At 34.4% G+C, this 12,136-nt stretch overlaps 2 protein-coding genes across 2 annotated transcripts; one reads left to right on the plus strand and one right to left on the minus strand.

Annotated features, from left to right (window-relative positions):
* Window positions 1-2,372: 2,372 nt before the first annotated feature.
* On the plus strand, window positions 2,373-5,433 carry DDB2 (damaged DNA binding 2). Its single transcript, XM_079049357.1, has 11 exons — window positions 2,373-2,733; window positions 2,857-2,947; window positions 3,058-3,185; window positions 3,290-3,412; window positions 3,504-3,592; window positions 3,704-3,824; window positions 3,932-4,023; window positions 4,119-4,248; window positions 4,333-4,581; window positions 4,672-4,868; window positions 4,958-5,433. The coding sequence occupies exons 1-11, from the start codon at window positions 2,503-2,505 to the stop codon at window positions 5,187-5,189; spliced, it is 1,683 nt and encodes a 560-aa protein (XP_078905483.1). The 5' UTR covers window positions 2,373-2,502; the 3' UTR covers window positions 5,190-5,433.
* A 381-nt stretch (window positions 5,434-5,814) lies between these two features.
* Window positions 5,815-8,596, minus strand: LOC145113248 (vacuolar cation/proton exchanger 3-like). Its single transcript, XM_079049359.1, has 11 exons — window positions 8,155-8,596; window positions 8,012-8,079; window positions 7,876-7,904; window positions 7,428-7,624; window positions 7,125-7,340; window positions 6,923-7,051; window positions 6,732-6,848; window positions 6,575-6,628; window positions 6,359-6,475; window positions 6,163-6,253; window positions 5,815-6,074 (listed from the first exon to the last, which is right to left on the minus strand). Exons 1-11 carry the CDS (start codon window positions 8,398-8,400, stop codon window positions 6,025-6,027), a joined length of 1,314 nt encoding a protein of 437 aa, XP_078905485.1. The 5' UTR covers window positions 8,401-8,596; the 3' UTR covers window positions 5,815-6,024.
* Window positions 8,597-12,136: the final 3,540 nt, after the last annotated feature.

The following is a 12,136-nucleotide window of genomic DNA, read 5'->3' on the forward strand; positions in this document are numbered from 1 at the left end:
AAAATGACAAGAATGAAGGCTTAACAACCTTATGTTCTGATTCATAACCACGTTGTGGTTTCTTACTTACCGCACCATGGCGACTACTTGACTGCAGTCAATGGACGTGCATTTTCTTGCGACACTATGGTGCTCTTCTTCCACTAGCAGCCTACTTTCGCCACCACGTCGTGGTGCCCATACACCGTGTTGCGGGGAAAAGTACATTGCCCTTTTATCTTACGAAGACGACTAAGTCTGAACCCTTTCTTCACTTGCCGCGTCGCGGTTCCGGCTTGACAGCAGCCCCTTGGGCTAATTCCATTCCAACTTTGGGACAACTTTGTCCCAACTTCTAACATTCATATCTTCTTCGTTTCTTACCCATTTTTGATGTTCTTTATATCCACGTGAAGGTGGGAACATTCTATACAAATTTTTTAAGTCATATCTTAGTGACTTAATACTAGTCTTAATCAATTAAGTCACACACTTGGCCCAAAAAGCATAAAAATACCAATTTTACCCTTTTGGCCAAAATGCATCTTCTCATGCATTCTTTTCTCTTAAACTTACTCATTTGATCTCTTCTAAGAGACTTAAACTCTTATTGGCTATTTTGATGAAGTCACAACTTCATATTCTCATCTCTTTCTCATAATTGACCATTTTACCCTTTTGGTCAATGTTTGACTAAAAGTCAACTTTCTCCAAATTTTAGGTTCTTACACTCACCTGACTCCAGTAAAAGTCTCCTCAAAACACCACCTATATAATATAAAGTGAATTACTAGAAATAAACAAAATACCCTTGGAGTCATAAAATTCCCAAACTCTCAAAATATTTCTTATTAACCTAATTAGGAATTATGGAGTTAAGATTAGGTCAAACGGATAAGCCATACCCTTGATATCATACTTTCGTTACGCATCGTGTTCTCTTATGAATGCGCCGCGTTTATATAATAGATTACATTGTCCAATTTTTACTCCTTTTTTGACCATTCACTTATGCATCAATACTTGGGGTTCTTGATGGAAGTCCTTTGTACAACCACTATAGGTTTCCAAACATCATTATAATGTATTTAGACATTCATAAGATTTTGACTTAATCCATTAAGTTCATCACAATGATTTTGTGGTTTCATTGATCATTAAACCTTTCTAATGGAAATAATCGCTCTAACTGTTCAAAGTATATACTAATGAACCATGTAGCCTCTTCAATCAATACAAGCTACAGTTTGACCATAATTGATGCATAAAACTAGATTCTATATCCAATCAATTCTTATAGCTCAATCTAATCATGGAAATCATTATTTCACCTTCTAAATTCTCATTTTGCCCTTATGGCTAAACAATCCCTAAAACCACTTATGGATCAAGTGATCCTTCATGTGTTTGCGTCTAATTCACTTGTAATGTATCAATTCATAAGGTATACCATCATTTACATATTTATATGCTTGAAATCAATCGAGGTCTATCATTCTAACATTGAATCCTTAATCAAAAACATTCAAAACTTGATTATCTCATTTCCTCTGGTTTATGCATCCTTACAGGATTTAGTGCTACAAAACTACAACAAATGGTCATAAAATCCATTAGGAGAGAGCTTGAAAAATTCATGATCATAAGTTGAGATTCTAAGGTTTTTGACTAAATTCTTACCTAAACACCAAATCCATCAAAGTAATGATGGTTAAAGGAAATAGTAACATGCTATTTGTTATGTCATGGGCAAAGAGAGCGTGCAATCATGGTAGGGCAAACACAAGAGAGAATCGAAGGGACAAAGACAATGTTAAGTTGTCAATAGACCTGCCAAAAATTAACACAACTGACTAACCCTTTTGACATGAAATAAACGGGGTTTTGTAAGTAATTTCAATCCATTTATGTACACATGTTATCACAACAAGATGCAAAAACTAGATGGGTAACAATGTAAGGTTATGGTCAAGTTATTTCATTTTTTTTGGTGTTTCAACTTGACAAGATAAGACACATTTATAATATCTAAACCTGCTAACTTGCTACCGGTAAACTTATATGAATAAAACTAAAAACCAAATACTTCAACTCGCTTAATGTTTCATCCTGCCCAAACCTGATACAACACGATACAACTCGCTTAATTGTTAATTGTTAATGACTTGGAGATCGGGTCCAACGTGTTCATGGGCCGTTCCCTCGTCGGCCTTTTCATAAACCCACGATCATTTAGAAAACAGCGCCGGAGACTCACGCTGGAAAAGCTGCCCCAATAACGGCCGATAACATGCCACGTAGTCTCCCGCCAGTTATCCAGCAAATGTCAAAATTACCCCTACCTTGACATCCAACCATCTCGCCACACAGGGATATGTTTGTAATATCATTGTTCATCAGCTGCCCCCTTCCATTGTCGGCTCGCATACCCTCCGTCCTCCTTATGTTTTCCCTGCTTCAGTTCCATTTGCACACACAAACACATACGCACGAACTGGGTATCCATCTACGTGATCTTTGAGAATGTCGGCTCGAGCAAGACGAACGTCGTTCCCGGAAGTGGTTATTGAGAGGGACTCCGACACCGAGAAAAGTTCAGACGACGAAGAAGAGGTAGAAGACGACGTCGTTGAGTCAGATGATCAAGAAGAAGAAGACGTCGAGGAGCAAAAAGGTAAAGAGGCTGAAGTTTCGTCTGCAGCCAATAAGAAGGGGAAGGCGCCTATTACTATCAGTCTTAAGAAAGTCTGCAAGGTAACAAGTAACAACCCTCGACATTCGATACTCTTCTTCAACATTATATCTCTTCATGTGTTAGGGTTTTTTGTTCTGTAGCATTGTGAGTGTATTTATTTATATGCTCTGTGTTTTTGCTAGGTATGTAAAAGAACGGGTCATCAAGCAGGGTTTCAAGGACCTACTTACATCGATTGCCCGATGAAACCATGTTTCCTCTGCAAATTGCCTGGTATTTTTCTCATTCAACTTGAATTACACGTCAGTCAATTGTAATAAGTAAGATGTATCTCTAAATTGGGCAAAATTAGTTGATGATTTTGGTTTCCTTGCATTCTGAAGGTCACACAACGGTTAATTGTCCTCACCGAGTAGCTATGGAGTTTGGGGTTATTCCAGCTTCTCGTAAACGCACAAACAACTCTTTGGATTATGTATTTGAACGCCAAGTTCGCCATAGAGTTCCTTCTGTAAGCTTGTTGGCTATATCTCATCTTATAATCATTCCATAATAAAAAACAATCACTGTTTTTCACCTCTCTCATTTATGTTCATCTTTGCTAAATTGTTATAGATAAAACCAGAATTTGTGATCCCAGATGAAGTGAATTGTGCAGTAATCAGATATCATAGCAGACGAGTTACATGCTTAGAGTTCCATCCAACCAATAACAACATTCTCTTATCAGGTGACAAGGTTAGTGATAAGATCTTGTATAGCTGTCGCCTGTCAATTGGATTTATCTCATGGTTCTTATTCTTATCTCCATAACTTTTTTCTCATAAAGAAAGGACAACTAGGAGTTTGGGATTTTGGTAAGGTGCATGAGAAGACTGTATATGGAAACATACATAGCTGCCTACTCAACAATATGAAGTAAGCTACTTGATACTTCATGCCTGTTTTCTTTTGTCCCCATATTTCATTGACTCTCTCTCTCTATTAATTCATTCTTTCTGCATTAAACATGATATAACTAATGTGCAGGTTTAGTCCAGCAAATGATGGAACAGTTTATGCAGCATCTTCAGATGGAACCATGAGTTGCACTGACTTGGAGACTGGTTTATCTACACCATTAATGGACCTCAACCCTAATGGATGGCAGGTATTTCTTTAATTTTTTTTCTAATCATTTTGGTATTATGAATGTTTGAAAGCATGATCTGTTGTCTTAACTCTTGAATCTTCTTTAATATTTGATGATCTACATAGGGACCCAACAGTTGGACAATGCTATATGGTATGGACTTGAATGCAGAAAAAGGTCTTGTGCTAGTTGCAGATAATTTCGGATCCTTACACTTGTATGTTCATACATTAACCCAATCTTTCTTCTTGAATCTTGATGATTGCATTAGCTTACATTGATGCAAGATTCTTTTTTTTTTTTTTAATATAGGGTGGACATTCGATCAAATTCACAAAAAGGAAATTCGATTCTGATCCATAAGAAAGGAACCAAAGTCGTGGGACTTCACTGCAACCCTTTTCAGCCTGATCTTCTATTGAGTTGTGGAAATGATCACTTTGTAAACTTTCTTACCTTTTACCATTTTCTTGATTATGTTTTTTATTATTATTATTATTTATTTTTATATGTTTGTGCATATTAGGCTCGTATATGGGATATTCGGCGTTTGGAAGCTGAATCTTGTCTTCAAAGTCTTCCACACAAACGTGTGGTCAACTCTGCTTATTTTTCTCCTATAAGTGGAAGCAAAATAGTGACAACATCAATAGATAATAGAATTCGTGTGTGGGATTCTATTTTTGGAAACTTGGAAACACCAAGTCGTGAAATTGTACACAGTCATGATTTTAATCGACACTTGACTCCATTTCGAGCTGAATGGGACCCAAAGGTGATATCAGATATGCTTTATTTTATTTATCAGATATTATTTATTCATAGAAATAGGGAGAGTAATTTAATTTTTTTTTTTTTAATGTAGGATCCATCAGAGTCACTTGTGGTTGTTGGGCGTTACATTAGTGAGAATTATAATGGATTGGCTTTGCATCCTATTGATTTTATAGATATTAGCACAGGTCAACTAGTTGCTGAGGTTATGGATCCTAACATAACTACAATTACTCCAGTCAACAAATTGCATCCACGTGATGATGTGTTGGCATCTGGTAGTTCAAGGTTTGTTCTTTGGAATTTCTTCTTCATCTTTTCTTTTTCCAATGATAAACAAATAAATGAAAGTGGGTTGCTGTTACGTGGTGTTTTAGGTCACTATTTATTTGGAGGCCTAAGGAGAAGTCGGAAATGGTGCAAGAGAAGGATGAGAGAAAAATTGTTGTTTGTGATAGAAAAAATAGCAAGTTTGGAGATGATGATGATGATGATTCAGGTGATGATTTCTCAAGTAAAAAAGGCAAGAATGGAAAGTCGAAATCTAAAAAACCCATTTTGGTAACAACTCCATGTAGCAGCAGCAAGAAGAAGAAGAAAAAAATTTGAAAGATGTGGTTGTGGTTGTGTAAATTTGATGGCTAATACTAGTGTTAACTATAATAGTCTCCTTTTGGGTTTTGGCCTATGTTTTGAGCAAAAAAACCTTTTGTCCTGTTAGATTCTCATTGCATGCTAGCTAGCTTTGTGTTCTTGATTACTAATACAAGAACACAAAATTTTGGTTATTATAAAGAATAGGTGTAAAATAGTCTTAATTTGATACAAAGGTTTACATATTTAGGACTTGATCTTGAAAAATACTTGTTTTCTATTGGATGCAAGCTTTATTTTGCTGATAAGTTGGTTTTAGTGTTTAACAACTTCTGTTTATATATGTAAATCGACTAAAAATGATATGGGTAAAAGAGTAGATTGGTATCCGTGTTGCTGGTTAAAAAGAAAAACAAATCTACAAAACATGGTTTTTCTAGAGATGTCCGAGTGATAAATGTTAAATTGGTTTCTACGCATAGTAGAATATTTTCAAATAGGTTATAAGACTTTCAAATAAGCTTAGAAGGAAGCAACTTTCCGCTTAAAAAAACTGTTTATTACAAGTCGATAATCATTATTATTATATTTTATTTCATCTAAACACTTAAAAATGTTTATTATATTAGAAAACAGATTCTATTACTATCCAACAACTAAAATTCTGAAAATGGAAAACTGATTTGCCACTAATTTCAAATACAAAAACTAGATCTGACGTGAGAGTGAGACAAACACAAAAATCCTATAATGGGCTTAAAATCTAAAACATCATGTTTCCAAAGCCTCATTTTTCAGCATAAATACTTTTCACCTTTCAGCCCACCGATGACGTCATACTGAAGCAGGACTACATGGCGGATGACAGAAGAATCCCCAAATCATTAGCATTCGATTGGTCTATGAACACATTAATTTGAAATAATATTAATATTTATTAGAAGCAAATAATTGAATAGAAGAGATGTTATATATATAAAGCACTTACCAGAGGGAACTTTTTGAACAAAAAAGCATGCACCAATTACTACATACGCAAGCCCAAGCATCAGTCCTTTCAAGTAGTGTGAACTTCCATCCTGTATATACATCACATTTTATTTATTCAACTAAAATTCAATAAAACCCCCAATTTTCTTTTATTTGTAAATACTACAAAAGATGAAGGGGGTAAAATGTAAAACCTGCAAAGTTAAGATTGTAAGGACAATTGAGAAGGCAAGACAACCAGTTTCAACAACTCCAAAATCAAGACTCAATGGGATTCCCATTATCCAAGCAACAATCACACACAAAGGAAGCTGCAAGGGTTACCACAAATATGTAACATGAGATCTTCATCCATATGTTCATTCATGAGTTGTACCCTATGCTTAGGGTGTGTTACACTTATGTCTTACCAAGAATGTTGATATTTGAGACGCGGACCCCACCGCTACACCCAAAGATATGTCCTGCATGACCATTCACAGAATAACTTTTACACCACATGACATGACAAAATATGTTGTACTGTGTTTCAACTTTTACACCACATAAACATTACTGATGTCTTACCAATTTGTTTTTTAAGGCAAATATAATTGAACCAGCATGTTCTGCTGCATTTCCCACAATTGGCAACAAGATTATGCTAATAAAGCTCATAGAAATTCCCCAAGTATCTGATGCAACCTAATCCACAAGGTATAATTAGATGTAGAGATAATGCATTACTCACTTGTACTGTACAAGCTAACCATGCATACCTCAATGGTGTCCACAACATACTCGGATAGAATGGCTATGATCACTGTCATTGTGATTAACCACAAAAATGCGCTATAAAATCCTATCACTGCCCCTTCTTCTTCTCTCACCTCCTCATCGCTACCTTCCTACATAATTTCATTTGATTTTGGATGTCAAAATGTCAATATAACAATCAAATGATATATGATGAAGATGAACCTGTTGTTGTTCAAAGAATTGGGTATGAGTTTTCAACTGAAAGAAGAGGCATGCAGCATATGCAAGAAGCAACACAATACTGCTTGCTCTAGACAACTCAAGAGCTGAAGCAGTAGCCAATTCAGCAGGCTCATTGCCAACATATCTAAACAGCAATGGAAGAATCTGGCAGATCAAACCCAACAGTAACAATGAAGAATTTGGGTCCACTTGCTTCTGTTTGTTTATCATGAAAAGGTGAAATAAGTTCATGTTGTTAGATACCAATGAAATAAAGTGTTGAAGAATGAATGATGTTCTTACTCTGTTAAATCTTTGTTCTTTATTGAGATTGGCTATGCCTCCACAAAAGAGAGATGAGCCAAGAACAAGGAGGAGGTTTGAAATAATGGAACCCAAAAGAGAGTATTTAAGCACATGAATCTTCCTTTGATGAAGAGCAAACAATGCGATTATCAACTCTGTCGCATTACCACATGTTGCATTAAGGAGCCCTCCCACTGCAATTATAAGACAAATTTTCAATTAGAGATATGAGATATGAGAATGTCCTAATTCTTTGATTAATTGTTAATGAAAATTCATCATTCCTGCCATTAATTTGTTAATAACTGGTTATGATTGTACGATTCATCAAAATCCCTCTTTGGATAGAAAGAAATTATAGAAACGGAAAACGATATGAAACCACAAATAGACAAAAGGTTGCAGGAAAATGGAGTAAATGACTGGAACTGATTAAGATATATACCTGTAGGACCGGTGAAGTACGCAATTTGTCTTTTGAGTTTGCAGGGATTTGTAAAATAAGAACAAGTGTTAAAGCGTTTATACACCGCTAAATAGTTATGATTTCAAAATTAATTGTTAATTTCATGGAGACTTACTCGGTGAGGAAGCTAACTCGTTCTGCAAGTGGAGTGAGTCCGATCAAACTCAGAGCAAAAACCCATGGCTACAGAAAACGTAAACCTATCAGTATCAGATTCAGATGAAGAAGGTATCATAACACTAAACATAAACAACTTACGCCGCCGACATCGTAACATTCCGCTACAAAAGCAAACGGAATCGCCGGAAGAAGCACAGAGAGCTTTGTTCCGAACATTACTTCCTGAACATTTGCTATGAACATTCTCAAAATCCCAAATCGAACATGAACATCCCGCGAAACATCGGAGGACGACGTCGACGTCGTTGATTTCTCTGGTTTCACGACCTGAATAGTTTTCAGAATGTCTCCATTCTCCATATCATACGTCGCCAATGAACCCATTACAAGCAGTTTGTTCACACTCAGCTCCGCCTTCAAATGGTGGTGCTGCCGGCCGCGGCGATATCGAGAGGCTCACGGAAGTTTGGTGAGGAGGGCGACACGTTATAGGCGCCGGATGCCACGTGGCGCAATAAAAACTTTCCAAAAATTGATTGGAGTCAACCGAGGATATTCCATATTTCCAAGCCTGCTTTGATACGAAAATAATGATCAACTTTACGTATTGAATTAAGTTCGAACTTTGAAATTCTAATATGATTTTTTTTTTGGGTTCGAAATTGGCCAGAAAGATTTCAGTTTTCATTTTTTAATCGGTTTTGGATGTTGAAGATTTTTGGATTTTTTCGTTTAACTGACCCTCAAACAAAATATCGAATTTATAATCTGTTATATATTTCATTTGTTTCATATTAATAGTTCATATTTCCTTTTTGATCTGTCTCAAAATAATAACTTACTTTTAAAAATAAATATTCATTTTATCAAAATATCTCTCATTATTAGTTAAATTACTATGAAATTAAATGCAATTACCATGAAATTAAATGTAACAAAAGAGTAAAACTGTCATTTCATTTAATAAAATTAATGATAATTAATGTCATTTCATTTAATAAAATTAAAATTAATGATAATTAATGTTTTGGGACGGAGGGAGTAAAAAAAAAAAACTAAAAGTATAGATTTGTGACAACAATAGTCCACAGGCACTAAAACTATAATATGCTCTATAAATCAATTAAAGAAATGAATCATTGACAAACACGAGGATCGGGGATGTAACCGGTTTCGAAACCAGAATAATTGATTAATACCAATTAAGGAGTGAGCGGAAAACCGAGAACCAGACCGATAGTTCCAATCGGTTTCAGTTCTGATTCAGTTATATTAAAAAGTGTGTTATCAAAGAAAGTGTTTGGTTCAGGAACCTGAACAAAAAACCAAAAATGATGGACCGGAAGAACCAAGAACCGGAGCGAATACCACTAATTGGTTCTAACCGGTTCCAGTTAAAAATCTCATCCCTACCAACACCTACCTAAAACTAAGGACACAAATTTTTTATGCCTATTTGTAGATTATCTGAAAAATTGGCTGATAAACTAGCTTATAAATATATATAATATTTAGTAAAAAGAATTAATAAGCTAGATTGAAATATAAAATGATATATATATGTATTTAAATAAATAACTAAAAAATAAATATAGTTAAGAGAATATTTGAAATATTTTTGAAAAAAAAACTTCATAAGCTTATCAAAAGCTAGTTTATAAGTTAATCATAGGTTGAAATTAACTGTTTTTATACTTTTAACAAATAATAAACTACAACAAATTAGTTTATTTTTGCTAAATATGCTATAATTAAACAAAAATGATTTTTTTTTGTCTGAAGAAAACCGAACTTTATTGGTATAATTAAAAAAAATGATTTTTTTTTCTTCAGCAATGATGTGATATGTTGGAAACTTAACGAGGGTCGATTAAACGAAGCTGCTAGTGGAAATTTATTGGTTCTTGGTATTTTGGTGAATGTGAAATAATGAATATCGAAAGAATAATAAATACACAAATAGTCATTCATTACCTCATTAGCCAAATAATTTATTGAAAGTTGATAAGTGATGACACCAAAATTAACAGCCCATGTTGCAAATCAATCAGTAAAAAAAGAAATTTCATTAGAATATTACCAAGTACAGTAAGTTTGTTTTAAAAGTTGCAATGTTCAATTTGAAGCATAATAAAAAAACACACACACACACATATATATATATATATATATATATATATATATATATATATATATATATATATATTGTTATGAATTAAGCGTAATTAATGTAACTATAAATCAAACAAAACTAGTAAACTTTGATAAGAACTTTAATTGGAAAGAAAGAATATTTAGAAAGAATATGAAAGTTATATCTCTTATAACTTTTGGTGTATCTCATTCTTTACAATGGAGGGGTATTTATACTACAAATTTTACTAACATATAATTGTAACTAGTTAGAAATGTTGACAAATGTACCATGCACCAATTATTATGTCATCCACCAATTATTTACAACACTACCAATTATTTACAACACTCCCCCTTGGATGACATCATTTTAGCGTTCAACTTTGACGTATTGCCTCATTAAAAACCTTGCTAAAGAAAACCCAGTGGGAAAAAAACTTTAGCGAAGGGAAAAAGAGTGCAGTGTATAGTTGACTGCCCCTTATTTAGACACCCGTCACATTATATTCTATGCACATGTCGCATTCCGATGTCATGGACATGTTTCCTAAAGATTGCAGTAGGAAGTGCCTTCGTAAAAAGGTCTGCTGCATTGGTACTGGATTGAACATATTTGATTTCAACTTGATGGTTCTTTATAAGCTCTTGAGTGTACTCAAAAAACTTTGGAGGTATATGTTTTGTCCTGTCGCTCTTGATATATCCCTCTTTCATTTGAGTGACACATGTTGAGTTATCTTCATAAATTAAAGTTGGACATATATCCTTTTCAAGTCCACATGAAGTTAAAACTAGTTGTGTCATCGATCTTAACCATGTACATTCTCTACTAGCTTCATTTAGTGCAATTACTTCAGCATGATTTGAGGATGTGGCAACAAGTGTTTGCTTTTGAGAACGCCAGGAAATTGCAGTACCTCCATTCATGAATATGTATCCAGTTTGAGATCTAGCTTTATGAGGATCAGACAAAGAACCTGCATCTGCATAACCAATCAAGCCTTGTTTTGAATTGTTAGGGTAAAATAACCCTAAATCACTAGTTCCTCGAAGGTATCGAAAAATATGTTTGATTCCATTCCAATGTCTTTTTGTTGGGGCTGAACTAAATCTTGCTAGCAAGTTTACAGCGAAAGAAATGTCAGGTCTAGTACAATTGGTAAGATACATAAGAGCTCCAATTGCATTTAGATATGGTACTTCTGAACCAAGGACTTCTTCATTTTCTTTGCATGGACGAAATGGATCCTTGTCAATATTTAATGATCTAACAACCATTGGAGTGCTTAAAGGATTTGCATTTTCCATATTGAAACGTTTCAAGACTCTTTCTGTGTAATTTGATTGATGCACAAGTATTCCGTTAGGCATATGCTCAATCTGTAAACCAAGATAATATTTGGTTTTTCCAAGATCTTTCATTTCAAATTCTTTCTTTAAAAGTTCAATCACTTCAAGGATTTCTTTATTCGTTCCAATGATGTTTAGATCATCAACATAGACTGCTATGATCACATATCCAGATGTTGTTTTCTTAATAAATACACATGGACAAATAGTGTTATTTTTATAACCTTTACTTGTCAAATAATCGCTTAAACGATTGTACCACATGCGCCCAGATTGCTTTAACCCATACAAAGATCTTTGTAATTTTATAGAATACATTTCTTTGGGTTTTGCACTTAACGCTTCAGGCATTTTAAATCCTTCAGGGATTTTCATATAGATATCACTATCAAGTGATCCATACAAGTAAGCTGTAACAACATCCATAAGACGCATCTCTAAATTTTTAGATACTGTCAAGCCGATTAAATATCTGAAAGTGGTTGCATCCATTACCGATGAATAAGTTTCTTCATAATCAATTCCATGTCTTTGAGAGAAACCTTGTGCAACAAGCCTGGCCTTGTATCTTACAATTTCGTCTTTCTCATTTCTTTTTCGTACGAAGATCCATCTATATCCTAATGGTTTCACA

Source organism: Lactuca virosa, chromosome 5 (assembly GCF_052849685.1).
Source record: "Lactuca virosa cultivar CGN04683 chromosome 5, Lactuca_virosa_CGN04683_v6, whole genome shotgun sequence".
NCBI classification, from domain to species: Eukaryota; Viridiplantae; Streptophyta; class Magnoliopsida; order Asterales; family Asteraceae; genus Lactuca; species Lactuca virosa.

What these genes read in the sequence shown, in the direction of transcription:
- DDB2 (XM_079049357.1), top strand. Translation starts at nt 2,503, where the DNA reads ATGTCGGCTCGAGCAAGACGAACGTCGTTCCCGGAAGTGGTTATTGAG. An exon ending in GTCTTAAGAAAGTCTGCAAG is followed by an intron (nt 2,734 to 2,856) that starts GTAACAAGTAAC and finishes TGTTTTTGCTAG; the next exon opens with GTATGTAAAAGAACGGGTCA. An exon ending in TTTCCTCTGCAAATTGCCTG is followed by an intron (nt 2,948 to 3,057) that starts GTATTTTTCTCA and finishes TGCATTCTGAAG; the next exon opens with GTCACACAACGGTTAATTGT.
- LOC145113248 (XM_079049359.1), bottom strand. Translation starts at nt 8,400, where the DNA reads ATGGGTTCATTGGCGACGTATGATATGGAGAATGGAGACATTCTGAAA. An exon ending in CGAGTTAGCTTCCTCACCGA is followed by an intron (nt 7,905 to 8,011) that starts GTAAGTCTCCAT and finishes CAAACTCAAAAG; the next exon opens with ACAAATTGCGTACTTCACCG. An exon ending in GTACTTCACCGGTCCTACAG is followed by an intron (nt 7,625 to 7,875) that starts GTATATATCTTA and finishes TTATAATTGCAG; the next exon opens with TGGGAGGGCTCCTTAATGCA.